The following is a 27,566-nucleotide window of genomic DNA, read 5'->3' on the forward strand; positions in this document are numbered from 1 at the left end:
GAGCGGCAGGGACAGTGGGGCGGCAACCTCCCCCAGCCCCCGCCGAGGTCCCGAGGGGAGGGGGACAACTCGGCAGGAGGCCTGTCCCTNGCTGAGTCCCCGTGCCCCGGAGGGATGGGGCGGGCGGCCGAGGCCGCCTAAGATGCCGGCCATGCGGGGGCTACTGGCGCCGCAGAACACCTTTCTGGACACCATCGCCACACGCTTCGACGGCACGCGTGAGTCAAACCCTAACCCCTAGCTCCCAGACAAACGATCCCCATCCAGGACTGCAGCCAGCCCTAAGCCCCACTTGTCGGCTTGGCGCCCACAAGTTCTCACCTTCTCTCCCCTCCTCGTCCCTCTTGAAGCAGGGACCATTGTATACTTCAAGGCACCGTTTCCCTGAAGGGTTCAGGTCAGTGCAGCTCCTGGCGAGGCAACACTGGGTAGAAGATGTCCCTTGGTGTGGAGCCCGGGATGCATTCTGTTCCCGGGAGCACGAATCCGGACCTAATCAATCAGACCCACCTCCTGATCTGGCGCTGTTAAAAGGACTACCCTCACCCCAACCGGATGGGGGTTGGGGTGAGCAGTGCTCACCGACAGACAAGAGGGCTCAAGCTCATGCGCGCGCGCGCACACACACACACACACACACACACATACAGAGAGAGAGAGAGAGAGAGAGAGCTTTGTAAACAGAGATAGAGTAGAGGGTACTCCCGGGAGTACCATGGTGGGGACTCCCACCAGGATTGAGGAAATTTGGAGAAGGCAACCTGAGCTTCTGAATCCTGTGTTCCTGGGGTTCTGAGCACAGGGAAAGTCATGAAAGTCAGATCCCTTCTGCACATTCACATTTAGTGGAGCTTCCCAGCTCTCTGCCTAGTTTTCCATAGTCTCTCATTCTTAATAGGGGGTGAGAGCCCATCTCTGAGCTCTCCCCACTCGGGATTCCTCCATCAGCTTTTCCATTATGCTTGGCTTTTGCGGGCCTGCTGATTCAGCACCCCGGCTCCCCAGTACATGCCTGGCTCCAGTTTTCAGCCACCATTCTTACACCCCCATTCATAATCATATTCACTATTTCTTGAACAGATTAGACAGGTGGGGCTCAAACACTGAGGGCAGATGGACACTGGGCTGGGTTGCTTCCCAGTCCAGGTGGGTCCCAGTGGTAGGAGCCACAGCCAATCTGGTTATCTGGCTTGTGGGTGAGCCTGGAAGAAATAGAGGAGTTGCTGAAGCCAGTCTAGGACAGGTGGTGTAATCCTTTGGACATCACCAACCCCACTCTTTACCCCAAACTGCTCAGGATACACTCCAGAGGGCACAATGCCCACAAAGGGCTATACTCACCAAACTGTGTTCTTACATGCTTCTCAAATGCATTCAAATACATTTGACTAAGAAGGGACCCTTGCAGGGCACTGACATACAGATGACACACTGAGTGCCATTCACAAACAGCTCTTGCCCAGTACACACTACAGGTTTCCTGGGATTTGTAAAACCAGTTGTAGACTTTTTGCCTCTTCACCCCATACCTCCTCTAAGAGGTGCTCTCTTGCAGATAGTAACTTCGTGCTGGGCAATGCCCAGGTGGCAGGGCTCTTCCCTGTTGTCTACTGCTCTGATGGCTTCTGTGACCTTACGGGCTTCTCCCGGGCTGAGGTCATGCAGCGGGGCTGTGCCTGCTCTTTCCTCTATGGACCAGATACCAGTGAGCTCGTCCGCCAACAGATTCGAAAGGCCCTGGATGAGCACAAGGAATTCAAGGCTGAGCTGATCCTATACCGGAAAAGCGGTAAGGAGCCATCTTGTCTTACCTTTACAGCCTCAGCCAGCCAGGCACTTAGTCCATCCGCTGTCCCTCCTCCTTTGCCTTCCCATCTTCCCATGCACCATGCACATTTCCATCCCCTCTTTCTCCACCCCACCACCTCTCCACCATCCTCACCCTAGCTTCAGCCTCTGCTCAGTTCCAGTCTTGGGTTTCCCAAGTCCAACAGGAAAACATCCCATCTCAGCAGGACACATGTCTGACAGTCATGTCTGCTCTTCCTTGCTCCCCTTGTCCTGAGAGAAGCAGCACTGTTTCTCCTCCCTCAGGAAACCCTGCTTCTTCTTATGTTTTGCCCAGCATGTCAGTGGACAGGTCCTCTGTTGTCTTAGGCAGGGCTGAGAATGGGAGGTAGGATGAGTCTGTTTTTATGCCCAGGGCTTCCTTTCTGGTGTCTTCTGGATGTGATACCCATAAAGAATGAGAAAGGGGAGGTGGCCCTCTTCCTGGTCTCTCACAAGGACATCAGTGACACCAAGAACCGAGGGGGCCCTGACAGCTGGAAGGAGACAGGTGGGTGCCTGTTGGGGTATTGATTTAGTTGATGTGGCTGTTTGTTGGGTACCTCAGGCTTGGGCAGGGCCTTAGCATCCAGTCTGGGCTTATGGATCCCCCTCCCTCTTGTACTCACAGGGTCCTACTCTGGCTGGCTGAGAGGGCTGTGCTGCTCTCATCTGTGCATGCCCAGGCATGGGAATCTTTTTTCCAAATAGGCCAGTTGAGACAAAGTTGGAGTTTTCAAGTTAAATTTATTAAGAAGTTGAAAGCAAATTCCACTCACGCTTATGAAGCACTCCTTTCCCACTAGTTAGTGAGGTTGACCACAGACTTTTCCTTTTCCCCACAGCATACCTGTCAGGGGAGCCCCAGCCCTCTTTCAAATTCTTGGAGTCTTTCCCCCCCAGAGACATAGACAGAGGTTTATTCAGGAAAGCAAATATGTATTCAAGGGCTATCTCCAGAGAGAAGATAGCACTTGCTCCCTTCTTATGTCCCTCCAACGGCTGGGGCAGGCCTTTGGGCAGGTCACAGAATTGTCATCAGATGCTGCTCCAAGGACTCTTGGGATATAGGGGGCACACTCCATTGCAATTCTCTACCCCACCCCTGGGTCTGCTTCTCTAATATCGTCAATATCACCTTCTGACCCCTGCATCTGAACCCTGGGCTCCTTCTCTGAGCTCCCACACCTCTGATGATGGCTTTCTACTAACTCTGCCTTCCTTCTCTGTGACCAAACTCCCTCTCCCAGGCCTTTCCCTGTAAACCTTCTCCTAGAAGTAGTGTCTATAATGCCAATCTGCCCATTGCTATGGTTGGCAAGTGGCTTCAGGAAATAAGGAATGCCTAAGTCCCCAACTCTAAACAGACAAAATGGTCAATAAGCCAGATCAGTCCATGGGCCAGCAACTGGTATCCCACACCCAGAACCCTGTGATGGGGTATGTGGGTATACCCCACACCATCTTTATGGGCCCCTCTTCTTTTTCAGGTGGTGGCCGGCGCCGATATGGCCGGGCAGGAGCCAAAGGATTTAATGCCAACCGGCGGCGGAGCAGGGCTGTGCTCTACCACCTCTCTGGGCACTTACAGAAGCAGCCCAAGGGCAAGCACAAGCTCAATAAGGTGGATTAAATACTAGGGTGTGTGTTTGGGATGGGGAACAGGAAGAGGACATGGAAGGGGGGAATTGATCCCACCAGAGAGAAAAAGTCCTGGAAGCCACCCAGGCCCCACCTCCATTTCTGGGGTTGGGACTGAGGGAGGGACTGTCTCATGTCTGATCCATCAAAGGTCTTGGCTTTAGAGTCAGATGTGCCTTAGTTCAATCCTTGTTTGTCCCCTAAATAGCTGTGTGACCTCAGTTAAGTTATTTGATTTCCCAAAACCTCTTTTGTTTTTTGGTACCTGGGATTGACCCAAGGGCACTTTTCCACTTCCTTGATTGTTTTTTTTTTTTTTTGGAGACAGGGCCTCACCAAGTTGCTTAGGGCCTCACTAAGTTGCTGAGGCTAGCTTTGAAACTGCAATTCCCCTGCCTCAGTCTCCAGAGTCATTGGGATTATAGGTGTGTGCCACCATGCCTGGCAAACTCCTTTTTTTTTTAATCTATAAAATGGGGATTCTAATGCTCACCTCAGAGGTTGCTTTGAGAGTGCAGGGAGAGGTAAATGCCTTTCTCAGACACTATCCAAACTCAGCCTGTGCCAATATCCTTTCCTCCCTGACTGGATCTGCCCTGCCTCACTCAGGGAGTATTTGGGGAGAAGCCAAACTTGCCAGAATACAAAGTTGCTGCCATCCGGAAGTCACCTTTCATCCTGCTGCACTGCGGGGCGCTAAGAGCCACCTGGGATGGCTTCATCCTGCTCGCCACACTCTATGTGGCTGTCACTGTGCCCTACAGTGTGTGTGTGAGCACAGCCCGGGAGCCCAGTGCCGCTCGTGGCCCACCCAGTGTCTGTGACCTGGCCGTGGAGGTCCTCTTCATCCTTGGTATGTGCACTCTGCTCCTTCCTCTTCATTCCGTGTCAGACACCTTCGGGCTTTGATGGGAATCATCTGTATGGCTTCCAGTCCCCCACTAGTGTTCCCTTTGCCCTCCCTGTGTTTGTGACTCATGAGCTTTGAAATCAGATCTAGGTTCCAAATGTGTCTCTGCTTCTAATGTGGTATAGGACCCTGAGCTAGTCATAACCTCGCAAAGCCTGTTTCTCTCTCCATAAAAGAGGCAAAATAATGTGTGCCTGCTTGAGTTACTGTGACAGTTATGTCATACTGTGGTGTATGTGAAGGGCTCAGGATAGTGTCAAGTACTGAGCAGGTGCCCAGTGGTAAACAGTGACTGCCCACCCCATACTGACTCCCACCTGATTCCCTGCAGATATTGTGCTGAATTTCCGCACCACATTTGTGTCCAAGTCGGGCCAGGTGGTATTTGCTCCAAAGTCTATTTGCCTGCACTATGTCACCACCTGGTTCCTGCTGGATGTCATCGCAGCGCTGCCCTTTGACCTACTACACGCCTTCAAGGTCAATGTGGTCAGTGTGGCTGGGCTGGGTAGGGGGGCTTTCGGCTGGTACAGGCACAGCCAGCCTGATATGACTACCCTTCCCCATCTCAGTACTTTGGGGCCCATCTATTGAAGACCGTGAGGCTGCTGCGCCTGTTGCGCCTGCTGCCACGCCTGGACCGGTACTCCCAGTACAGCGCTGTGGTACTGACCCTGCTCATGGCTGTGTTCGCCCTGCTCGCCCACTGGGTGGCCTGCATCTGGTTCTACATCGGCCAGCAGGAGATTGAGAGCAGTGAATCTGAGCTGCCTGAGATTGGTACTGGAGGTTGGGGTGGGTGTGTGCATGCTGAGGAGTGATGCCAGGTGTCAGAGATGTGTGCAAGTTTGCAAGTGTGTGACAGACGAGGGGTATGCGGGTGTGTATGACAGCCACCATCTTATGGCTGCTCTCCACCAGCTGGCCATTGTATAGACAGCCTGGTTGTATAGGCTGCCTGGGGAGTTTCAGTCACCCATTGTGTCTTTCTGGTAGTCAAACCTTTGTCACATTCCTAAAGCCCTTGCCCAACTGGGAAGGCCAGGGAGGGAGCTGCTGCCCTTGCCTTTCCTCTGATGTTACCCTCTATGAAACTTGTACCCATCAAGGATCCCAGGCCCTTGCCTCACTGTTGTCACCTACAGCCCACATCTCTCTCAGTTGTGTCCACATTCTCCCCGAGCCTAAAAAAAAAAAAAAAAAACGTTTTCTGTGTCCCCAGTGTGTTTGCTCTCCTCCATTTCACCTTCACCGCCACAGCTCCTCCCTTTGCTCACCACCCACTCAGTCTTAACTGCTTCCAAGAGGGCTTCCACCCCCACCTTCCCACCCAAAATGTTGTGTGAAAGGTTGTAGTGACCTTCTAGGGCCAAACCTTTGTCTTCTGTGAAGTCTTTATAGCAGCTAACCCTGCCAATCATGCTCTCTTGCCTTGGGAAGGATAACCCTGGTCTGGCCCCCTTCTTCCCCAGCCCCTCCAAGTTCTAGAGACTCCAGATAGGCTTTCCTTCCTCCTTACTCACCTTGTTTTCCCTTGGCCATCCCACTGAGGCTACTACATGAACATTGCAACTCCCATCTTTTCCCTTTATCAGAACCATTCTGTTCCAGCCATTTCTAACTCTATGCTCTCAGTTCCCAAAATGAGTGCACACCTTCCTCCCACAACCTCCAGCCCTCTGTCACTTTGCAGTAACTGACATTTAGTGCATTTCCAGTGCTCAGGCAGCCTCTCATGTCAGTTTGCTCCTTGGTGGGGTCATCAGGAGTCCAGGTCAGTCTTAGAAACCTGCTCTGATCAGTTCCCCAGAGATGATGAGGCTTCTGCAAATCCTCTCCTCCTTGCCAAGTGCACAGGAGATTGGTATGTGCCCAGAGGTTTCACTTGGCTATTCCCCCGAGGACTCCAGTTGCTGAGCAGGTGGAAACTGGGACACACCAGCAGTGTTAGCTCCTTGGTGCCTGTCCAAGAGGGAGTCTGTGGTGGAGGCTGCTGTGGGGTCAGCAAATGCCCTGACCCTGTTTCTGCCCCTACAAAGTGACCTAAGATACCAAATCCCCAGGTTGGCCCCCTCCCCTACAGCAGGCCAGACAACCTTGGCCTTGAGTCCACAAAGCTCCTCTGTTCCAACCACCTCATGGGGGCTGATGATCTGAAATCAAGAATATCTCTGGCTCTCAGAGAAGCTCTGGGCCCTACCACAATGAGCATGGGAGTACAGGGGTGACTGAGTCTTGGTAATTCTTTCACCCTTGGCCTGAGTTCCAGAGAGGATTCTTTCCATCTAGAACTGGTACTGGTCCACATTAGAAGATTTCGAAGTCCTTTATATTATCACCTCCCACTTCTTCTGGGAAGCTTCTTCTTTATGGCTTTCTTGTGTTGGTCCCCTGTTCTACTGCCTGTGGTATGGACAGAGTTCTTTCCCCAGATTCCCATTAGCCCAGTGAAGATGAGCAGTTTTTTTAAAAGATTGTGCTGAATACTGAGGAGACAATTCAGAGCATTTCTCAGTGTGAAAGTCACCAACCTTCAGGAACAACCTTGGCTGGCCTAACCCCCTCATGCACTTTCCTAGCACTAGCTCTAAGGCTGCTGATGCCCCATGAAAAGGAAAAGTCCCTTTTTACCCTCATCTCTGTCTGGTTGTTTTCTGCCACCACTACTACCCCTTTACCACTGGACATCTGACTACCCAACTAAATAGTGACTGAAGGGTTCTGCATGTAAAACTCCTCCGTCACATCCCCATAGCACACCTGAGATAACAGGAGTGAAGTCTCATCTTGGTCCAGGCCTTACTGCATCCCACCAAACTCCTTAGCCTGGAATTTGATGCCCTCAGTGTTAACCACACATTCTAGCCACACTGAGCTACTTGACTATACTTTCTTAAAGTCTCCATCTCCAGGTTTGGCCCATGCCTTTCCCTCTATCAAAAATGACTCCCTCTCAAGTTTGCTTAGATCAAAACCTTCTCTATCCTTTGAAACCAAGCACACACATCCCCCCACTTAGGTTTGAGCCCCCTCATGTGGCACCTCTGGGATGTAGTACCTACTCTATAGTAGTTACTTGTTCTTCTGAACTAGAGTCCTCAAGAAGCTCCTGGCCCTCGGTACTGAGAGAATGGGTGTATGCATGACAGGAGGGGTGTGGGGACCACAGTGACTGCATGTAATAGGTGTCAGGAAGAGGGTGGTACACAGTCTGTGTGTTGAGATGGGAGGGCAGAGCTTGTGTGGAGAGGTGGATCCCGCTGCAGCCTGTGACCCTGCACTTGTCCTCTGCCACTCCATTCCCCATCAGCTAAACTGCCCTCTCTCCCATCCAGCACCATAGAGCTCCCACAACCCTCCAGCCAGGTTCACAGTGACTTCTTGAAGGCATAGGCTTCTTAGGGACCCAGTACACAGCTCTGCCTCCTGCCAAGACCAGACAAGAAGTGGGCCCATATCTGTGTGTGCATTCAAGCATCTGCTTATGTGCACATGCCTGTGCAAGTGCACAGGTGCCTGCTGAGGCCTCTGAATGTATTCACCTATGTGCAAGTGTGCCCCAGGCCTGTGTGTCAGTGTGCAAGCTCCTATGTGCCTTTGCCTCTCTTCAGAGTATACAGAGGCCATTTCAGTGTGAGTGGCTGTGACTGTGTCTGGGCATCTATAAGATGCTCACATGTGTGTCCTTGTCATCTTGACTGTGTGCAGCATGTGTAAGTCTCAGCAGTATCTGTAACCATATCCATATGGGTGTACTTAAGAGCACCTTTGTGAAGTTGGGTGGCTTGTGTGGTTTGGGTGAGGGATGAGGTTGAATGGTGCCAGAGGGAGCATTTCTGGAGCAGATGGGCTGAGACAGACAGGAAGAAGGGTCTGGGTAGAAAGGGCAGAGGAGATGGCCTCTGTTATCCAGCATTAGGGACCAGGCTGTGATTGAATGCCACGAACCCCAGTCTCTGTCCCTCCAGCTAGACCCATTCCCTGAGATTAGTACCAGACATAGGAAAGAGAGTGTGATTCTCCTTGCTCCAACCTTGGCACCAACAGGAGCCAGCTGGGGAGGTGGCAACATTTTCCTTATGTGCTTGTCATGCTGAGGGTTGAGAGGGTGGTTGGGTGTGCTGGGCTGGCAGAGAAGGGGAAAAAGTAGTGGGAACTCATGAGGGTGAGTCTGTGTCTGCATGTCCCCAACCCTAGGGGGCTAGCACACCTGTACCCTCAGAGCCGTCAAGTTGTCCTGCCTGCTCAGACCTTTCCCTTGCCCTCTCCCCAGGCTGGCTGCAGGAGCTGGCCCGACGACTGGAGACCCCCTACTACCTGGTAGGCAAGAGACCAGTTGGAGAGAACAGCTCTGGCCAGAATGACAACTGCAGCAGCAGCAGCAGCAGCAGTGAGGCTAATGGGACTGGGCTGGAGCTCCTGGGCGGCCCGTCACTACGCAGTGCCTACATCACTTCCCTCTACTTCGCACTCAGCAGCCTCACCAGCGTGGGCTTTGGCAATGTGTCCGCCAACACGGACACTGAGAAGATCTTCTCCATCTGCACCATGCTGATTGGTGGTGAGGCCTGGCCTGCAGGTTTCTCTGGGCCCACTCCCAGACTGCTGGCCTCAACCCTCCCCTCTCACCTCCCCCAGGGCCCCAGGCCAGGGGTTCTTCTGCCTTAGGTGGTCTGTGGAATACAAGGCCAGGGCTGGGAGAGACACAGGGCCACACAGAGCCCATGCGCCCTGCATAAGAGCATGTGGAGTGGGGAGGGAGCAGAGGACAGATGTGTCCAGCACGGTATCAACCAGGTCAGGCCAGGCCTGCAGATGACCTGCTCTTACCACCCTCCCCAGCCCTGATGCACGCAGTGGTGTTTGGGAATGTCACGGCCATCATCCAGCGCATGTACGCCCGCCGCTTTCTGTATCACAGCCGCACTCGTGACCTGCGTGACTACATCCGTATCCATCGGATCCCCAAGCCCCTCAAGCAGCGCATGCTTGAGTACTTCCAGGCTACCTGGGCTGTGAACAATGGCATCGATACCACTGAGGTGTGGCGGGCTTCCAGGGTTAGCCCTTCTAGCCTTTTCTCCCTCAAGGGGTTTGCACTTGGCCTAAGGAGTAGGGATGGAGGGTGAGGAATGCCTCCCTGCTTTGGCTCTCCTGTGGGGACAGCAGCCAAGACGGCTTGAAGCTCCTGTGGACCCCAGTTAGGTCTGGAGGCTCTGTGCTCGCTGAAATCTGAGCCTGAGGTTGGAGGAGGAAAGGGGCTGCTCAGAGAGGACTAAAGCCAGGTGTGGTAACACAGGCCTGTAATCACAGCTACTTGTGAGGCTGAGACAGGAGGATTGCAAGTTGGAGGTCAGCCTGAACAATTTAGTGAGACCCCATCTCAAAATGAAAGCTGGGTTTGTGGCTCAGTGGTAGAGCGTCCCTGGGTTCAATCCCCAGTACTGCAAGGGGGAAAAATTCTGTAAGGAATTGAGAGGGTGGCAGGGCTAGCCCCCTTTACTGAGTGCACCCTGTGTGGAGCCTCTGTTGACACCTCCCCTCGCTCCTAAGGCCTGTGAGGATGGAGAGGGCTTGGCTGGCTGGGATCCCTTCTGCCACCCCCAAACCTCTTCACCTGCTTGCCTGCAGCTGCTGCAGAGCCTCCCTGATGAGCTTCGTGCAGACATCGCCATGCACCTGCACAAGGAGGTCTTGCAGCTGCCGCTGTTTGAGGCAGCCAGCCGAGGATGCCTGAGGGCACTGTCCCTGGCCCTGCGGCCTGCCTTCTGCACACCTGGCGAATACCTCATCCACCAGGGTGACGCTCTTCAGGCCCTCTACTTCGTCTGCTCTGGTTCCATGGAGGTGCTCAAGGGTGGCACTGTGCTCGCCATCCTAGGTTTGTGTGGGTGGGAGAGAGGATACAGTGTGTGTTTGTGTGTGTGTGTGTGTGTGTGTGTGTGTGAGAGAGAGAGAGAGAGAGAGAGAGAGAGAGTGTTTAGGGGAGACACCATGGCTCTGATCTGCAGGAAACCTAGACAGGGTGCCACAAGGCCACAGAAGGGAGAAACAGCCAGGATGGAGTCAGGAATAGTCAAGAGTCCTGGGCAAAGGTCAGAGAAAACCCAAAGACTGCACCATGAAGACACAGGAGGTGATCATGATCTTGGAGGTGTACCTGGGAAAGCCAGTTTCTTAAAAGGAACCAAGCTTGGACTGGCACACATCTGTAATTTTAGCTACTGAGGAGGTTGAGTTCAGAGGATCACAAATAAGAGGCCAGGCTGGGAAATTTTGCAAGACCCTGTCTCAAAATGAAAAATAAAAAGAATTGGGGCTATAGCTCAGTGGTAGAGCACCCCTGGGTTCAATCCCCAGTACTGCATAATAATAATTTTTAAAAATAATAAAAGGAGCCAATCTATAAGGAGATAGAAGAGCAGCACTGTCTGGCAATCAAATGCTAAAGATAGAAGTGCTAGGAAGAGTGTTCAGACAGGGCTGAAAGAGGAATGAAAGCTGTCCTTGTGTGGGTCCCCTAGGTGGTAGGATGTGACTTCCCTGGGGCAGGTCACAGAGCAGGCCCAGATCCCAGGGTCAGGTCAGCCTCCAAATGGCTAGAGAAACTTGTTCTGGTAAAATGGTACCTGCAGCATGCAGACTTCTCTTAGCAAAAGAAAGGTGAAGATGAGGAACCAATTTCCTAGATGAGGGTGAGGAGATTGCCATTGTGGAATGGCTGTGATAATAATGTTTAGCACAGGGGGCAGACAGCAGTACTAGCCCTGTTCCAGCTCCTTATGTGCCAGATCTAATTCAAACTTTACAGAACAGCAAAGGATTGACTAATGGGTTGGAACCTAGTCTGCTTGACTCTAAATCTCATGTTTACATGCTATTCCCAGGTGCTGTGGGAAGTCATGACCAGCAGAAAGGGAAACATCTTGGGAGGGATAAATGTGCCCCTAGACTTTAGGGAAATATTCAGGCACTTTGGGAAGTATGTGGATGCATCCAGGAAAAGCAATTAAAGAGGAGCATTTCCCTGTGGTTGTGGGAGGCTCTCAGTGGTGACCCCAAAGGATGAGGAACACTAGGACCTGCTTGGGTAAATGATAGACTCATACACAAAATGGAAAGAAGGTGCTGACCTGACCATGACTGACTGCAGCTGAGTACTTAATATGGGGACAACTGAGGCCTGGAGGGACTGAGGTTCATCATTACCTGGTGATCCACAATGAAGACTAGAAGTATGGAAAGGAACCCAGAAGGTGGTGCCATGTTACTAGATGCCCTGGCAGCTACAGGGAGTCCATCCTTGTTCCCTTGAGGAAGAGGGACCTCCAATAGAAATAAGAGGCAGAAATGCCACTAGGAGATCTTGGAGCTTGTGAGAGGTGACAGGCTGTTGATGTCCCTTCCCCACCCCTTTTTTATAATCTTTCATGAGTCCAACTTCTAGGCCTATAGGAAATTTATGCCAGGACTGAGAAAATGAAGTTATGACTGGTTGTGGTGGCATGAGCTTGTAGTCCCAGCTACTTGGGAGGCTGAGGCAGGAGGATCCCTTGAGCCCACAAGTTCTAGCAACACCCCATCTAAAAAGAAAAAGAAAAAATGGGGTTATACACTCAAGTACGGCTGGTATTTTATGAAGAATTATGGAGGACTAGGGATCAGAAGGATGGAAAGGCAGATTTTGACTATTGAGGACTAGACAATGCCAAGAAAGGTTGTCAAGAGGATTGTAAACAGATGGCATTCAGCTTGGAGCCAAGAAAACAGCATGGTTGGGAGCTGGTATGGGGAACCTCTTGGAGCTGCTCCTTGCTAGTGTCAGGCACCAAGACTTAGAATAGCCACAATCATTGTTAAGTATTCAGATGGAGCTGAGAAAATGGCCCCTGGCTGTGGCCCAGGCCTTGCCACCAGAATATTCCCAGCATCAGGATTTACGCCACCTTTGATCTATCCTGTCCTGGCCTGAATCTTCTGCATAAACTATTTCTTTGCTGACTTGGAGGCTCTGGCTGCCCCAATGAATGTTTGACCCCAATCATGACCTGGGTTTTCTACTTTTCCTTCTCTACCATCTCCACATCTGCTGAGCATCTGGGTGCATCCTGCTCACTCCTGGTAGTTGAGACTGGCCCCACATTTTCCAGTGTTGATTCTGGCCCCCACCTGTTTGTGAACTGACTTAGGCTAAGCATTGTGAAGTCCTGTGAGGGAAGGAGATTGGGTGAATTTAGCCTGGAGGCTCTGGCCAAGGTGCCAATCTGGGGCAGTCTCCAGTCTTTGCAACTCTACCCTTAGTCCCTTCCTGTTTGTCATTTTTAAAAAACATATTACCTTTATTTTATTTACTCATTTATTTATCTTTATGTGGTGCTGAGGATCGAACTTAGTGCCTCACACATGCCAGGCAAGTGCTCTACCACCAAGTCACAGCCCCAGCCCCTCCTGTTTGTCATTTTTATGTCACTGCATAGATGAGGACAAAGAACACACATTTAACCTATTTCAGATGACACAAATAGAGAGAGAGGGAGAGAGAGAGAGAGAGAGAGAGAGAGATATTATTCTTCAGAGGATCACTTTGAGATCCAAATAGTTCTCAAAAGGAACCAGAACTTAAGTGCATTTTTTCACCTAAGTTTGAGCAGAAATCCACAAACATTTCTAAGTTCCCTGTATGATGCCAGCAGCTACCTGTCTTTGTCCTTAAGGAAATGGACACTCTTTCTAATTGTGTGATTGATCTGGTGGAAGGCTGAGCTGGCTGCCTTTCATGGTAGTGAGTGTTCTGCCTGCCCAGGTTGCACCCTAATCCATGCCAGGAATAATCTAAAGGGGACTCTGCCTGAAGGGAAAGGAAGGAAGATTGTCTCTGTCATATACTTTATCTACATAACTCATTTGATTCTCATGTCCCTAAAAGCAGATACCTTGAGAACATTCTTTCTTCCCCTCTTCTTTCCTTCCTTCCTTCCATCCTTCCTTCTTCTCCTCCTCCTCCTCCTTCTTCTTCTTATTTTTATTTTATTTTTGCAGTACTGGGGATTGAACTCTGTGGGGGCTTTACCACTGAGCTACATTCCTAGTACTTCAAATTTTTCATTTTGAGAGAGGGTCTTGGTAAATTGTGGAGGCTGACTTCAAACTTGTGATTCTCTTGCCTCAGCCTCCTGCATTGTTGGGACTATAGGTGTGTCCCACCATACCTGGTTCTATTTCATTGATTCTAAGACACATATCATTCCATCCCCTCCAATCCAACATTTTTGAGATTGGGTCCCAGATCATAATTGATGCCATATTAAAGTTGCTATCAGCCAGGTGGCAGTCTCAACCTGATGATGGGAAAACTCCCCATGGAGGCCTTCTGGTGAGATCAATAAAACCTCATTGACTCAGGCAGATGCAGCTTCTCTTGTTAGAAGAGGCAGCCAGGGCCCTGGAAGATGAAGGACCTCAGCTGCCTGACATTTGGGCCATGCCACTTTAGGTACTAAACTGCTGCTTTTAACCACTGGCCCCTGGATGAGCTGCACCAGAATCATCTGTGGGGCTTTAAAAAATAATCAGATCATAGGGTCTCTTATAGAAATAACAATGCTAAAGGTAGGGATGGGGCCTGGGAGTCCAATTGGTTTAACTTTCTCAGGGGATTCTAATTGATGGCCTGTCTATGAACTACTAAAATTGATGGCTGTTCAGTCTCAGAGCTAAGATGCTGAGGTTTCAGCTCAGTGGTTTTGATCCTGAAAGTGTTTGAGAGCCTGGGCTCCACTTCACCGTAAGCCTATGTGGGGAGTCAGTGAGGCAGGCAACAGTGGTCAGGCCATGACCCTAACCAGGCCTCTGCTTCTCTCCACCTCACTTGAAGGTTTCACAGTGCCACTCCAGCTGGAAAAGCTTGACTCTGTAGAAGAGGGAGGCTCTGTGGTCTCTGGCCCACCTCCCCTCAGTGACTGGGGGTAAGGGTTCTTTGACCTCTGTTTCCTTTCCCCAGGGAAGGGCGATCTGATTGGCTGTGAGCTGCCCCGGCGGGAGCAGGTGGTAAAGGCCAATGCCGACGTGAAGGGGCTGACCTACTGCGTCCTGCAGTGCCTGCAGCTGGCTGGCCTGCACGATAGTCTTGCACTGTACCCTGAATTTGCCCCACGCTTCAGCCGTGGTCTCCGAGGGGAGCTCAGCTACAACCTGGGTTCTGGGGGAGGCCCTGCAGAGGTGAGGGTACTGGGTTACGTGCATGGAGGGGCTGGGGAAGGCATGGCCCATTGTGAAAGTCTGTCCTTTCACATCCACATAATCTTTTAGAAGTCAGCAATCAAGCCCAGCCACCCCTGTGTCCCTGCTTGGCCCATCTGAGACAGCTCGTCCCTGTCCAGAGCAAAGTCAGGTTAAGGAGGGCACTGGTAACAAATGAGCCTCATTGGCTAATGGAGGGGTTGTCAGGCACCTGGGCAGGGGATAGGCACAATCCTCCAGGCTGCTTCTGGAGAGCACTGTGGCTTTCTCTGCTTTTTCATGGCAAAACAGGATTGTTCTGAGGGCTTTTGAATTTCCCTGGATAATATCACTAGTTCTAAACCAGTTTTGAGTACTGTAGTCTCTCGGATAGTTCTATTAGCTTGAGGGGTGGTGTATTCACATTTGGGTAGAATTTTGAGGGGCAGCTAATGCCTCAAGGGCTTGGTAGCTTTATGATGGCAGTAGAAAAACAAGTCACCCCTCCTCATGGGGCCTCTTCCTTTGCAGAGTGGAAGACACTGGGTATTCTTTTTAATAAAGATGGCTCATCCATTCTAGGGGAGATAATCTCTTGGCAGGAGAGATGAATGGGACACAACAGTTGCCATGCATGTCTATTTCCTGTCCTCAGGTAGATACCAGCTCCTTGAGTGGTGACAACACCCTCATGTCTACATTGGAGGAGAAAGAGACAGATGGGGAACAGGGCCCCACAGCCTCACCGGCCACAGCAGATGAGCCCTCCAGCCCTCTGCTGTCCCCTGGCTGCACCTCCTCATCCTCGGCTGCCAAACTGCTATCCCCTCGTCGAACTGCGCCCCGGCCACGTCTAGGTGGCAGGGGGCGACCGAGCAGGGCAAGGGCTTTGAAGGCTGAGGCTGGTGCTTCTGCTCACCCACGGACTCTGGAGGGACTGCGGCTGCCCCCCATGCCATGGAATGTGCCCCCAGACCTTAGCCCCAGGTAAACAAGGCCTTGGGCCCCATGGCAGGGGGAGAGTGGTAAGAGAGAGGTCCCAGCCAGGCATACCCACACCCTGAGCGCCCATCCTTGCATCTTCACTTCTCCCTGCCTGCGTGGTCCAAGCTTGCCCCTTCTGGGAAGACTTTCTTGACTCCTCTGTCTTCACTTGTTAGTGTATGTCACACCCTGCTCTAAGTCTGAACCCTTGTTTTATATTGCTCAAATTGTCTCCCCTGCTCAAAGGCAAACTTGTAGGGGAAGGGATGGTGTGTTAGCTTTTTCTTGGAACCTCAAGGGTCCCCTGTCCAGCTCCACGCTGCTGCAGTCTCTGTATATAGGCACTGGAGCATCCTGTGCCTTGTAACACAATAGTGGTCACCTGTCAACTGTTTGTTGATTTGTTGGGTCCACAGGGTTGTAGATGGCATTGAGGATGGTTGTGGCTCTGACCAGCACAAGTTCTCTTTCCGCGTGGGTCAATCTGGCCTGGAATGTAGCAGCAGCCCCTCCCCTGGACCAGGTACTAGGACCAGGGACAGAGTATGTTGGTGGGGTGACCCCTTTTCCTTGTGGAACAGCACTGTTAGAGAAACTGGCCAGGGGCAGACTCTGCCCAGAAGCCCTCTTGCCATTACCTACCTCTGCACCACTGGGCAGGGAGTTTGGTTGTGAAGACCAATCTGGGCCCTGGGTTTGGATTCCTATTCTGTCAGTTTTCTAGCAGTGTGAACTTGGCTTCTCTGGCTTCAGTTTCTTGTTTATAAAATGGATGTGCATTTTAAATAAGATACTATAACTAAACCCTTAGCTCGATGCCTCGTTCACTGGGAGGATAAAGAGATAGGGAACCAGGATTGTTAGTGGTTCTAGGCCAGGTGAAGCAGCTCTGGGAAGTGGACAAAGTAGAGAGGTCTCAGGAATGTCCATTTCCCTAAAGAACAGAATAAGGGACAGTCACAAAGAACAACTTCCTGAGGGGAGAAGGGTACAGGGCAATGTGACCCAGGTCTGTTGGAAAGGGTTTTCCTGCCCTTGGCAGTTTAGGTAAAATTCAGTTCCTTGGGCAAGGCAGAAGTAGTTATTCTTGAGTGAGGTCTAACCAGGTGTGTTCTAGGGGGGACAAAAACCTGGACACTGTGCTGATTCTCATTAACCCCAATCCTATCCACAGAGAGTGGCCTGCTCACTGTCCCCCTTGGGCCCAGCGAGGCAAGGAATACGGATACACTGGACAAGCTGCGGCAGGCGGTGGGTGAGGGACAAGGTGGGGACAGGGAGGGGAAGGGGCAGGCACTATACTACTTGATACCCGATGTTGCTGACCTCACCTTCTCCTGCCCCTGAAGGTGATGGAGCTATCTGAGCAGGTACTACAGATGCGGGAGGGACTGCAGTCACTTCGCCAGGCTGTGCAGCTTGTCTTGGTACCCCATGGGGAGGGCCCATGCCCTAGGGCATCAGGAGAGGGGCCTTGCAGAGGTACAGTCAGTGCCTCTGGGCTCCTGCAGCCTCTTCGTGTGGACACTGGGACATCCTCCTACCTACAGCCCCCAGTTGGCTCTGTCTTAAGTGGAACCTGGCCCCACCCTCGTCCAGGGCCCCCTCCCCTCATGGCACCCTGGCCCTGGGGGCCCCCAGCATCTCAAAGCTCCCCCTGGCCTCGAGCCACAACTTTGTGGACCTCCACCTCAGACTCAGAGCCCCCTGGCTCAGGAGAACTCTGCTCTGAGCCTAGCACCCCAGCTTCTCCTCCTCCTGAGGAAGGGGCTGGGACTGGGCTCCCAGAGCCTGTGAGCCAGGCAGAGACTACCAGCACTGGAGAGCCCCCACCAGGATCAGGGAGCAGGGCCTTGCCCTGGGACCCCCACAGCCTAGAGATGGTGCTTATTGGCTGTCACGGCCCTGGCACAGTCCAGTGGACCCAGGAAGAAGGCACGGGGGTTTGACTGCCAGCCCAAGGTCAGTGCTACAGACATGCCAACCTCTGCTGCTCTGCCCAATCTCAGGACTCCATGCTGCCCGCTGGCTCAGGGCAGGGAACTAGACACATAAAGGGGATTTGGCTCCCTGACTCTTAGGAGTGGGCTGGAGCCTCAAAAGCAAACCCCAGAGCTGAGAATCTGCAGGTCCCTACTCCTGGAGCCCTTCTATAGCCTGCTCTGTTGTTGACCTTGTCACCTTCTGCGGGCTGAGGGCAGAGGCCTGAGGACAAGGAGAGATTCCGCCCTCTCTTGCATGTGCCCCATCTCTACCTGTCCTTACATTTTTTATATTAAAAAAGCGTAATAAAAAAAGAAACTACTTTGGAATTTGGTGCTTTTTATTTACAAAAGAAAAACAATAAAGAAATCTGAAGCTAATCCTCTGGAGACACAAGATTGAAGGTGGCAATCAGGGGAGAGGGAGGGTGGTCTGCAGAGAAGACGGGGAGGGGCTCTGGCTCTAGGGAAGCACAAGGGTCCCAGCCTCTCCTGGCTTCCCAATGGCCAGCCCCACCTTCCTCAAAGACTCAAATCAATGGGCCAGCAGTTGGGTCTCCTGTTCCCCACGTGGGCAGGTTTTTCCAGGAGCCTGAGTTCCCAGCTTAAGGGGGCTAGAATAACAGCAAACTGAGGCCAGAGAGAACCCAGGGCTCTTGGTACCCTGTCCTCTTCACTGTGGTGTGATCTTGGCAGCCTCTGCCCTGATAAGGGCAATGAGGTCCTGGTTGATGAGGAAGACAAATCGCAGGCTGGCAATCTGGTGGGGAGAGGACAGTGGTGGGAAGAACCAGGCCCATGTATGAGCTCACCAAGCCCCCACCTCATCCTGGCCTCTCTACCTCCCTCATCTCACCTCCACCACAGAGTTGTTGCTGAGGCGCCATTTGGAGCCACACAGTACAGGCCGTCCATCAATGTAAATGGGCCGTCGGCCCTCATTGGCAATGAAGAAATCACCATTGTTCTTCAACTTGATAACACCTGTGGAAGTAGTGAAGCAATGGGAGAATGGGATGGGCCAGAAGAGAGCCAGGAGCCTCCAACCACCATCTCTGCTTCTTGGAGATGGGGTATTAAGGTACGTAGGACTCCCGAGTTAGAGACCTTGAAATGCTGGCTCCTTCAGCCTGCCTCAGCTGGTCCACAAGGATATCAAGACTCAGGGCTGGAAAGGGCAATGAAAGACTGGGGGGAACATTCCACACTGCTTCCCATCGAGGCAGCAGTATGTGGAGGGTACCTTGCTTTCGGGAGATCTTCCAAGCTGGACCCTCCAGAGACAGGTCCACATCAATCTGGTTATCCTTGGTTGCTCTGCCCAGGGTGATCTGGAGAAATGAGATAGGTGAGGGTTGGGCCCTGAGGAATGGGGGATGGAGTCCACACAAGCCAAGGAAGATAAGAAAAAGAAAAAGGGCAGTGACAGAGGAGGGATGCTTAGGAGGGTGAGGATGGGGAAGGCCTATCTCACCTCACGTGAGCGCATAAGATACCGCACCATGCGGCCCCGTAGCACTGCCAATGTCTGGTTGTCAAAGTCTGGAGAGCTCATCCCTGGAGGAAGAACAGGATTAGGAAGGGCCCATCCAAGTGCAGAGTGGAAAGCAGGGAACAAGGGCAAGATCTATGAGTGACAGGAGTCAAGGCCTGGGAAAGCAGGGCATATCCAGCTAGGCAATAGGAGGGGCTCAAAGGGGATAAAGGACGCCCAAAAGGGAGCCCCTGGTCCCCTGGCCTCCTCACCTGTGATGCTGTCCACTAGCACCTGCCACTTATGCAATTCCTGTTCCAGCTGTCTTATCTCTCGCTTCTGGCGCCGGTCAGCCACTGTGAGCTCTGAGGTAAGGTGGGGTGGTAAGGACACTTTGAGGCCATAGTACTTTGTACAGGTCTTCTCTTATTTCAGGCAAGAGCTTCTATCCCTTCCCTGTTTCCACCAGAGTACACTTACCATGTTCCAGGACTTCATCTCGCATGTCCCTAAAGGGTGAGAGAAGAATGAATCAAGTCCACTTTCAGCTCACTTGCTACTTGGCTCATCAGGGCAATCCTGACACCTTTGGCCAAGTGGCCCAGAAGGCTGTTTATCCAGCTTTGGCCCAGCCTCTTTCCCTGGGATTAGGGTGGGGGATAAGGGAAAGGAAGAGAGCCTAAAAGCCCCTCCCCACTCCCCACAGGAGTGGGTGCAGCAGGGAGGCCAAGCACAACAGCTGTAGCTGGAGCCTGGGGGCTAAGTTGGGCTGGGCAGCATGGGGTGCTCTACCTATGGGTGACTTAGCTCTCTCCAGCCCTGCCTGAGGCCCCAGTCACTCACTTGAGCTTACTGTCATCAATCAGGTCTTCTGCATCAGAGAAGTTCAGCACTTGGTCCCCTTTTGGAAGCGGCTGCACTGAACAAATGACAGAGGAAGAGTGAGCACCAAGACCCCTACTCCTAGTGCATTCCTAACGAGGCCCCATTCTAATTTAACTCATGGGCAGAGATGGTTCTAGATTGGGAGGAAATCAAAGCTGACCTTTTCCATGGGCTTTTGGGTATGGGTGTGTGAACGGATCTCAGTTACAAAGCCTTGAACTAAGCAGAGAAAACACTACTTAGCTCTATTTTCAAATAAGGAAACAGATACAAATGACAGTTTACACTATTTGACCCTATTGTGGGGCACAGCCAGAATTCAAGTCTCTCCAGATTCCAAATCTAAACTGCTCCTTCCCAATACATCACACACTCCCCAGCTTTCCTGCCTTGCTGTTGGAGGGCTAAGAGGCATATGAGACCAGAAAGGAGCTGCCCCATGTCCAGCCAGTATCTAATTTAGTCTGTGGGTCATGACTGATCATGGGTCATGAAATTAGTTTCATTTGTTTTCAAAGAATGAAATGGAATAGGAAAATATCAGAGCCCATCCAATATGTTCATTAAATGTTTTCTACCTTTTTTTTTTTTTCCTTTGGTACGGTGCTGAAGATTGAACCCAGGGCCTCATGCATGCTAGGCAAACACTTTATCACTGAGCTACATCCCCAGCCCATTTTTCAACTTTTTTCTAGACAAGATATAAAAGGGATTGGGATGCCCCAAATCTGAGAACTTAGGCCTTTATAGGCCAGCTGTTCCCAGAACTGCAGTGACTATTCTGTAGCAGGCAGTAGTTGGACTGCTATTGGCTAAGGAAGGAAGCAGGATGCCTAGGAGCACAGATGCTTTTCCTCTCTGCTGCTTAGATGAGACTATTAGGAGACTGGGGTAGTCAACCCCACTATGACCCTCCCTGCCAGCACTGCCTAAAATTCTACCACTCTAATGTGCAACTGACTCGACAGCTAATTGGTGAAGACCACATGTTCCCTGGGACTCCCAACTCTATGCATCAAATCCCCACAGGCAGAGACTCCAAGGAAAAGATATAACCTTTAAGATAAGACTTTCAGTTAACAAAATAACTTTTAAAATAGTGACAAAGGAACTAGATTTAGCAGTAAAAGTAAATTTTACTCAGTATCTGTTTCCTCTGGAAGAATTCAGTGATAGCAGAGTCTGGGGAAGCAGCAGAGTTCTGGAAGCTGCAGGAATAAAGAGGGCTGTTCTTGGACCCATAAAACCAGATGTCCTCAGGAGGGAAAGATACAGCCTCCCTCTGTGAGATAGATTCTCTAGAATCCTCCTGCAGGAGTATCTTTTCCTAACCAGAAGCTGCAGGACCTGGTAGACAGGTGAAGGGCACACCTGAAGCTTCATTTCCAGAAAAGTGTGAAAAAAAATGTGAAAGGCAGTCTCAGTGGTAGTTAGGCAGGAAGAGTGCATCTGCACCATGAAAATCGAAACCTGAATCACAAATCTCACCAAAAGGGTGCTGCAGTTTAATCAGACTGATTTCCTAGCATTTATCATTAGGAAAGAGAGTAAGTTTGGTACTGAGGGAAGAGAGAAGATGGAGTGCATTCTGGCCATAGGAGAAGAGACAGGTGGACTGTGTGTCAAGTCCCAATTGAGACCTTCTGAATGACCTAAAGAGCAACTGACAGCACAGAATGCTTGGTGGGAAGAGAGGAGGGCAAAGAAAGAGAAGAATGAATGCAGAGAGGCAAAGGGCAGGAAAGCTTAGAAAAAGAGGTGGGAAACAAGGGGAAGGGAGAGAAGAAATGGAGGCTTTAATATCTTGTTCCTGTTTGAATGCTAGCCATAAAAAAATATATACTAATGCAGCCAGGTGCAGTGGCACATACCTATAATCCTAACTACTCAGGAGACTGAAGCAGGAGGATATCAAGTTTGAGGATAGCCTTGGCAACATTGCAAGATCCTGCCTCAAAAATAAAATTGAAAAAAAGGACTGGAGATATAGCTCAGTGCTAGAACATCCCTGAGTTCAACCCCAGTACTACAGAACAACAACAACGAAACTAATCTATTTATGTAATAGCAAAATGCAAGAAGAAAAGACCAAAAAAAAAAAAAAAAAGAAAGAAATGGTAGATGACTCTATTGGGACTTTTTGCCCAGGATTTCAGGCAATTTTGGATACCCTTAACACGATGCCAAAGACCATTCCTGATGCTCTCTCCCCTATCTGGGAGGAAGTCGTTTTTGTTGCAAAGTGAGGTGAATACGACACTGGGGGCCAACGAATAACCTGTTATAGAGTACTAGAAGTCAGCTGTGCCCACAGCACTTCCTACACACACTCAAGCATATCCACTTGCTCTGCCAGTTCCTGGGGTGTTACCTGTCTGGTCCTCCAGCAGGTAATACTGCTTCATGAGTTGCCAGTGTGCCTGCAAGGCCTTGGCAGTTCGGGCCAGGTAGAAGGCATCAGGGTGTCTGTGCAGTAAGTCCTGAAAGGTCTCCAAGGTGGGCTGGCTGGTCTGGAGGCAAGAAACATGCTTTATGAACCTGGGTTTCCTCACTCCTACCTCTGCCTTCCTGCCATTCCCCCTACCTCAGGAACCTCAGGAGCTAGAAGAAGCAACAGAGTCACTCAGGGAGCCAGATCTGGCTCCTTTTGAGGCCAGTCACAAAGGCCTCTGCACGTTTGCGTGTGCATATACGCAGTCAGTGGGTAGGGGCTGAGCATTCCAACTTGCACCCTTCCCTGATTCTCAACCTTCTGAGACCCCAGCCTTACCGATCCCACTTTGCTTAGCAGCTGCTCTTCAGCCTTGCTAAACAGGGCCTTGCTCTGGATGGCTGCAATGGCCTCTGGGTGCAGCTGCCTCATGGCCTGGCAGGCCAATCTGGACATGGGAAGAGACAGAGTGCAGAGCTGAAGGGAAAGTGTCAAGCAATCTGGAGTTTCTACCTCCCCCAAACCAGCAGGCCTTTGTGATCCAGAATCTTGAGGACATGTCTTAGATAGGAAAAGTGCAAAGTTTAGCATAGCACCTGTGGTATTATGGATTTGCCAAATGAATGAACAGGCAAATCATGAAACTGAGGCTTCTATGTCCCCTGAAGCCCCAGTCCTGGGGCAGATCCTGATGCCTGCTGCTGCTCCTTCCCTAACCCTCTCTCCTCACTTGGATAAAGGTGCTACCCACTAGCCACTGCTACCACCTCTTTCCCAAGTTGAGGCCACCCATTTCCTGGTGTTTCGGGGTTATGGCTACATCTTAACTGGGGCTATGCCAGGAGCTATGGAGGAGAAGAAAATGTGTGCTCAATATCCAACCAAGTTTTGAAGATCCTAAACTGAGTGAGGAAGAGGAAGAGTGTGGTGCGTGTATACATTAGTTAACACTGGCTATTAAAGCTAGAAGGGGCCTTGGTGTTCTTGTTCCAACTCTCTTTTTGTGAGCAAGAAATAGTGGGAAGTCTGTGTGGAAAGGTTGGGAAGTGACCTGCTCAAAGTCACAATACATACAGTGGTGGAACTGAGGATCCTGGCACTAACGTGGACATTTTCTCCTATGTCACTTCCTTTGCTTTCATATTTTCCTGCTTCTGGCATAAAGCCAGGACTAGCAGGTTAGGGGCAGGGAGCTTCCCTGTGAAGCCAAGCAGGTTCCTGGATCATCTCAGAGGATGTAAGGCCCCTGGAGCCCTGCTTCCCAGGTCCCTCCCTTGGACCCTGGCACAAAATTTGGCTCTCTTGTATTGGGAGCCAAATTTTGGCATGTCCAGTACCTCTCCACTGCTGGAGCCAGTCCTACTCACTTGGAGATGACAGGATCATAGAGCAGGGCGTACCAGCGCTCCTGGACTTCCCGAAGAGTAAAACGGCAGCTGAACTTTACACCCAGGTGGACAGATGTCAGGTCATTGGTCTGCAAGGACTCAGAAGGGTTTGCTCCAGCCTCAGCACAGGGAAAAAACCCTTCTAGGGTCTTACTGAGCTAGTTTGGAGGCTAGGAACTAGAGCCTGGGGGAAATGGGGGACCCTAATCCTGTAATAGAAGCACTACCTGCAATACAGCATTGATGAGCAAGAGGTCATCCGCAGGCTTCCAGCGGCCCAGATCCTTGGTCACCTGAAGTGGCTGTTTGCTCTTTTTCACACGCTTGGTGAGTCCAGGGACTGGGGCAGGGCTGGGTGGTATAGGAGTACTGGGGACTTTGGACACCTAGGCACAGGACATAGAGAGCTCAAAGCTGGCATCAGGGCAGCTGGGGCTTCAGGCCTAGAGCTTCACGTACTGTGTGGCAGCCACAGTCTCAGTTGACAATAGGAAGCCAGGCAGAGAGCTCAACTTTCTAATACCCACCCCAACCCTTGCAAAATTAATTCCACATAATTCTTGACCATATGGGGTCTTTTCTTTGCTGGTGGTACCCCCAACCCCAGAACAGAGGGTGGGTGGGGAGGATACCAGGAAAATACTCTTGCTGGTACAGTGTCTGGGGCCAAAGCAATACCACCTGGGGGTTATTTTTACACTCTGAAATGCTGGGAACAGGCTGTCTGCTCCCAGAATAGATGCATGCTCCATGCCTCCCACACGGAATGCGATACAGGATGCACTGGCAGAACGGGGGCGGGGGTACAGCAAGAAGGTGGAGTAGAGAGAAATGGGAGTCAAGGGATCTGGAGGAATCAGGGGTGGGGGTGGGGGCTGGGGCAGCTTGGTCCTCTCACAAGCTTCTTCTGCAGGGCTCTTGGCAGCTTGCAAAGGTTCTGGGGAAATACAAAATCTGGCACTGCCTATCCCGCTATTTCTTCCAGTCCCTCACCTTCTTCTTCTCACTGGAGGAGGGTTCACTCCCTGAACAGCGCCCTGGTTCTACTCCACTGGTCCCCTTCACCCGGGTAGAGGATTTTGCTAGGCTGCTTTCCACCAGCTCATCATCGAACTTCTTCCTCTTGATAAACCTGTGGAGGGTCCTACCCTGTAAGCCATCTTTACTTCTCCCAGGTACCCACTCGAACATACTCGCCTCCAGAACAGAACAGGCTCCCAGCAGGAGCTAACTGTTCCACTGCTTTCACTTTCCACCAGAGCCAGGCTCAGTGGACATAGAACTGTCACACTCCAACCCTGAGATACCAGGTGACTGCTCGTTGTACCCCCAGCCCCAGAATAGAGGGTGGGTGGGGAGGATATGAGGAAAACACTCTTGCTGGTACAGTTCTGGGGCCAGAGCACATGAAAGTTCATGTTAGAGACCCAAGATTTCCCTCCCCTGCCTGCAGTACCATGTGAAGGGACTGGTAGGAACAGGAGAAGCACAAGACTCTGCTTAGGCCCCAGAGGGGCTCAGGTAGCCATTCCCGATAGAGGCAAAGGCACACAGTACTTAATGCCACAAGCCTTCATCCCCTCTGGGTCCTCCAAATTCTGACTACCTGGAGGAGCTTCTCCGTTTAGGGATGGTGCCCAAGGCTTGGGAGGAGGCCCGCTTCTGCCCTGCCAGCGACTCCTCATCCTCTGAACGACTGGCGGTGCCTGATGCCATCAGGGATGAATCTAGTAGCCCCTGAGAATCTAGAAAAAGAGAAATGGTGAACTTGGGACTCTGAAGTGTCTAGCAGAGCCCTGAGCCTCTGCACCTGGGACCCCTCCTCAGCCCCCTTTCCCTGCCAGCCCTCTTGGCCTCTTCCCTTGACCCTTGAAGTTTTATGATGGGAGTTCCTCAGCCATCCAGATCTTGTCTGGACCCAGACCTGGGCCAGACCTTCCTCCATGGGCAGTTCTCCCACTGGTACATGTCATGTTGTGCAGTACACAGTGCTCAGGTCAGACTGGTGATCCCACATACTGGGCTCTTGACATAACTGATCCCTTTGCCATCAAAATGCAGCATGCCAAAGAGCAGCAGCTCAGTAGCAAGTCAGTCAACTGTGGCTCTGCTGAGAGGTACACGGGTATTGCTGGCCCAGGAGGAGGTGGCAATGCCCAGCCAGGACCAAAAGACATATGTGCCAGGCACAGGGTAGAATCAGAAGATGCTTGGCGCCCAAGCATTTGGGGAGCTGGCCCAGCCTCATACTACCTTTGTCCATCCTCTTACTGTCCCAAAGCCACTGGTTCCAAACCACAGGGCTAGGAGGAAGGGTCCCACAGCCTCATCCAAGGATTCTGACCAGGTGAACTTAGAGGCTGAGAGGAGATTCTGCAAAGGAGAAATGAGGCTCCCTGAAGCTCGGGTTTCCAACAGGCCAGCCTCACCTCCTTATACTGGTTTAGGTCTCATAAACTTAGGAAAGATACAAGGAGTGGAAAGAGGTATAAGGCTCTACTCTATAAATATTATGCTTATAAACCAGAAGCCTTGTGAAAGTGAGAAACCTTTGAGAATATGATAAAACCAAAGGACTCCAGAAAAACGTACAAATATACTATTTGGGGGTGCACAGGCCCCTCTAATTCTTTTCCTAAAGCCCTAGGTTAAGTACCTTGACTATAAACTACCAAGAAACAATGACTTCTTAGCTCGTTCTTTTCTTCAGCTGCCCCTGCAGCTCAGCAGCCACCATCTTTCTCTCAGGCAAAGTAGGGAAAAGGAAAGGGAGATTGAACTCCAGTCAGTCTACCCCCTCCCCCGCTCCCCATTCCACCCCCAACCCATTTATAGCTCTTGCTGAAGTGGAAGTTAAGCTAAAAAAGTGGTTTGGGAACTGTGTGACTACCAACCGCCCTGCTTCCCCACAAAAACTCAGGTGTTGGACAGTAATTCCTAGAGCGCTCTGCTTGCAGGTCCCGCCCCTTCTGACCAGAGTGCCTTAGCCCAGCAGGTGTGCTCGCCGCTCTAGAGGATACAGCGGAGAATCTTGACATCTGGGGAAAGGGCTAAGGGGCGGGATCCCATAGGCAGACTGAAGAGGAGTCTGAGCCATCCTTCAAAGGCCTCCACCCCTGCCTCTCTCACCAGAGCATACCCAAGGTGGGTGATGGGTCCAAGTCTGTTTTAGGGGTTTGGGGTAAAAGTGGTGAAGTCAGGGCTGGGGTTGTGGCTCAGAGGTAGAGTGCTCGACTGGCATGTGTGAGGCGCTGGGTCTGATCCTCAGCACCACGTTAAAAATAAGTAAACAAAAATAAAGGTATTGTGTTCATCTACAACTAAAAAATATACTTCTTAAGGAAAAAATGAAGGCAGCTCTGCAACTCAGTACAGCACCAAGTGAACCCTGAGCTTCTGCAATCTGTTAGAAGCCCCACAGACTCTTAGTAAGGAATGAGGGTCAACTCCCAACTCAATCCCCACCCAACCTTCAGCATGCCGCCTTTGCGCATGCGTAACACTTCAGGCCAGGTTACAGCCCCATGTACGACCTACGCATGCGCAGATTTTCGGGGCGCTGCCGGGGCGGGGCCCCAAGCCTTGTGGGGGGTCGTTCCCCGAGGCACTCTGGGAAACTCCATTTCACCCCCAACTCTACTCAGAACCCTCAGAGGCGAACCGGGAGGTCTCACCATTCCTAGGCTGCCAGTTCCAACAATTTCTCTGCGGCGACAGCAGCAGCCGCAGGGCCAAAGTCGGCTTCCGTGAGGTACGTCTACTTCCGGGTTACAAACGAGAGACTGCGCGATCTTTTCCGGTTCGTTCTGGAAACGTGAGTGAAGGG

At 51.5% G+C, this 27,566-nt stretch overlaps 3 protein-coding genes across 9 annotated transcripts in view; 2 read left to right on the plus strand and 1 right to left on the minus strand.

Annotated features, from left to right (window-relative positions):
* The first annotated feature begins 71 nt into the window (after positions 1-71).
* Positions 72-17,892, plus strand: Kcnh3 (potassium voltage-gated channel subfamily H member 3). Of its 5 annotated transcripts, none has more exons than XM_015493313.2 (15): positions 72-218; positions 1,556-1,789; positions 2,204-2,338; positions 3,318-3,451; positions 4,078-4,321; positions 4,710-4,867; positions 4,951-5,158; positions 8,652-8,939; positions 9,221-9,420; positions 10,010-10,259; positions 14,379-14,596; positions 15,252-15,583; positions 15,997-16,103; positions 16,755-16,831; positions 16,930-17,892. In XM_015493313.2, the coding sequence occupies exons 1-15, from the start codon at positions 143-145 to the stop codon at positions 17,527-17,529; spliced, it is 3,261 nt and encodes a 1,086-aa protein (XP_015348799.1). In that variant the 5' UTR covers positions 72-142; the 3' UTR covers positions 17,530-17,892. The 5 variants fall into 5 exon arrangements, with proteins under 5 accessions (XP_015348799.1, XP_048658619.1, XP_048658620.1 ...); XM_048802662.1 differs by having other exon boundaries at positions 4,710-4,858; XM_048802665.1 differs by having other exon boundaries at positions 91-218; positions 1,560-1,789.
* Positions 17,886-27,560, minus strand: Mcrs1 (microspherule protein 1). 2 transcript variants are annotated; one of them, XM_015493314.2, is made up of 15 exons: positions 27,415-27,558; positions 25,994-26,113; positions 25,347-25,485; positions 24,734-24,872; positions 23,968-24,126; positions 23,720-23,829; positions 22,692-22,800; positions 22,293-22,431; positions 19,880-19,955; positions 19,517-19,545; positions 19,309-19,401; positions 19,037-19,119; positions 18,806-18,893; positions 18,419-18,546; positions 17,886-18,322 (listed from the first exon to the last, which is right to left on the minus strand). In XM_015493314.2, exons 2-15 carry the CDS (start codon positions 26,001-26,003, stop codon positions 18,236-18,238), a joined length of 1,389 nt encoding a protein of 462 aa, XP_015348800.1. In that variant the 5' UTR covers positions 26,004-26,113; positions 27,415-27,558; the 3' UTR covers positions 17,886-18,235. The 2 variants fall into 2 exon arrangements, with proteins under 2 accessions (XP_015348800.1, XP_015348801.1); XM_015493315.2 differs by lacking the exon at positions 25,994-26,113 and having other exon boundaries at positions 27,415-27,560.
* The window catches only part of Prpf40b (pre-mRNA processing factor 40 homolog B), a 108,083-nt gene continuing 107,872 nt past the window's right edge, over positions 27,356-27,566 (plus strand). The window contains exon 1 of one of the 2 annotated variants that reach the window (XM_048802676.1): positions 27,356-27,491. The gene's annotated coding sequence lies outside the window, so the exon portion shown is untranslated. The remainder of the gene's footprint in view (positions 27,492-27,566) is intronic. The other variant, XM_048802677.1, reaches the window with a different exon arrangement.

This window comes from Marmota marmota, unplaced genomic scaffold (genome assembly GCF_001458135.2).
Source record: "Marmota marmota marmota unplaced genomic scaffold, marMar, whole genome shotgun sequence".
Classification (NCBI taxonomy): Eukaryota; Metazoa; Chordata; class Mammalia; order Rodentia; family Sciuridae; genus Marmota; species Marmota marmota.

Coding starts and splice junctions, on each gene's coding strand:
- Mcrs1 (XM_015493314.2), bottom strand. Junction 24,127..24,733: donor CCTCCAGTGAGAAGAAGAAG/GTGAGGGACTGG, acceptor TCCTGTGCCTAG/GTGTCCAAAGTCCCCAGTAC. Junction 22,432..22,691: donor TGCTAAGCAAAGTGGGATCG/GTAAGGCTGGGG, acceptor TCTTGCCTCCAG/ACCAGCCAGCCCACCTTGGA.
- Kcnh3 (XM_015493313.2), top strand. CDS start 143: ATGCCGGCCATGCGGGGGCTACTGGCGCCGCAGAACACCTTTCTGGAC. Junction 14,597..15,251: donor CTGGGGGAGGCCCTGCAGAG/GTGAGGGTACTG, acceptor TCCTGTCCTCAG/GTAGATACCAGCTCCTTGAG. Junction 16,832..16,929: donor TGGACAAGCTGCGGCAGGCG/GTGGGTGAGGGA, acceptor CTGCCCCTGAAG/GTGATGGAGCTATCTGAGCA.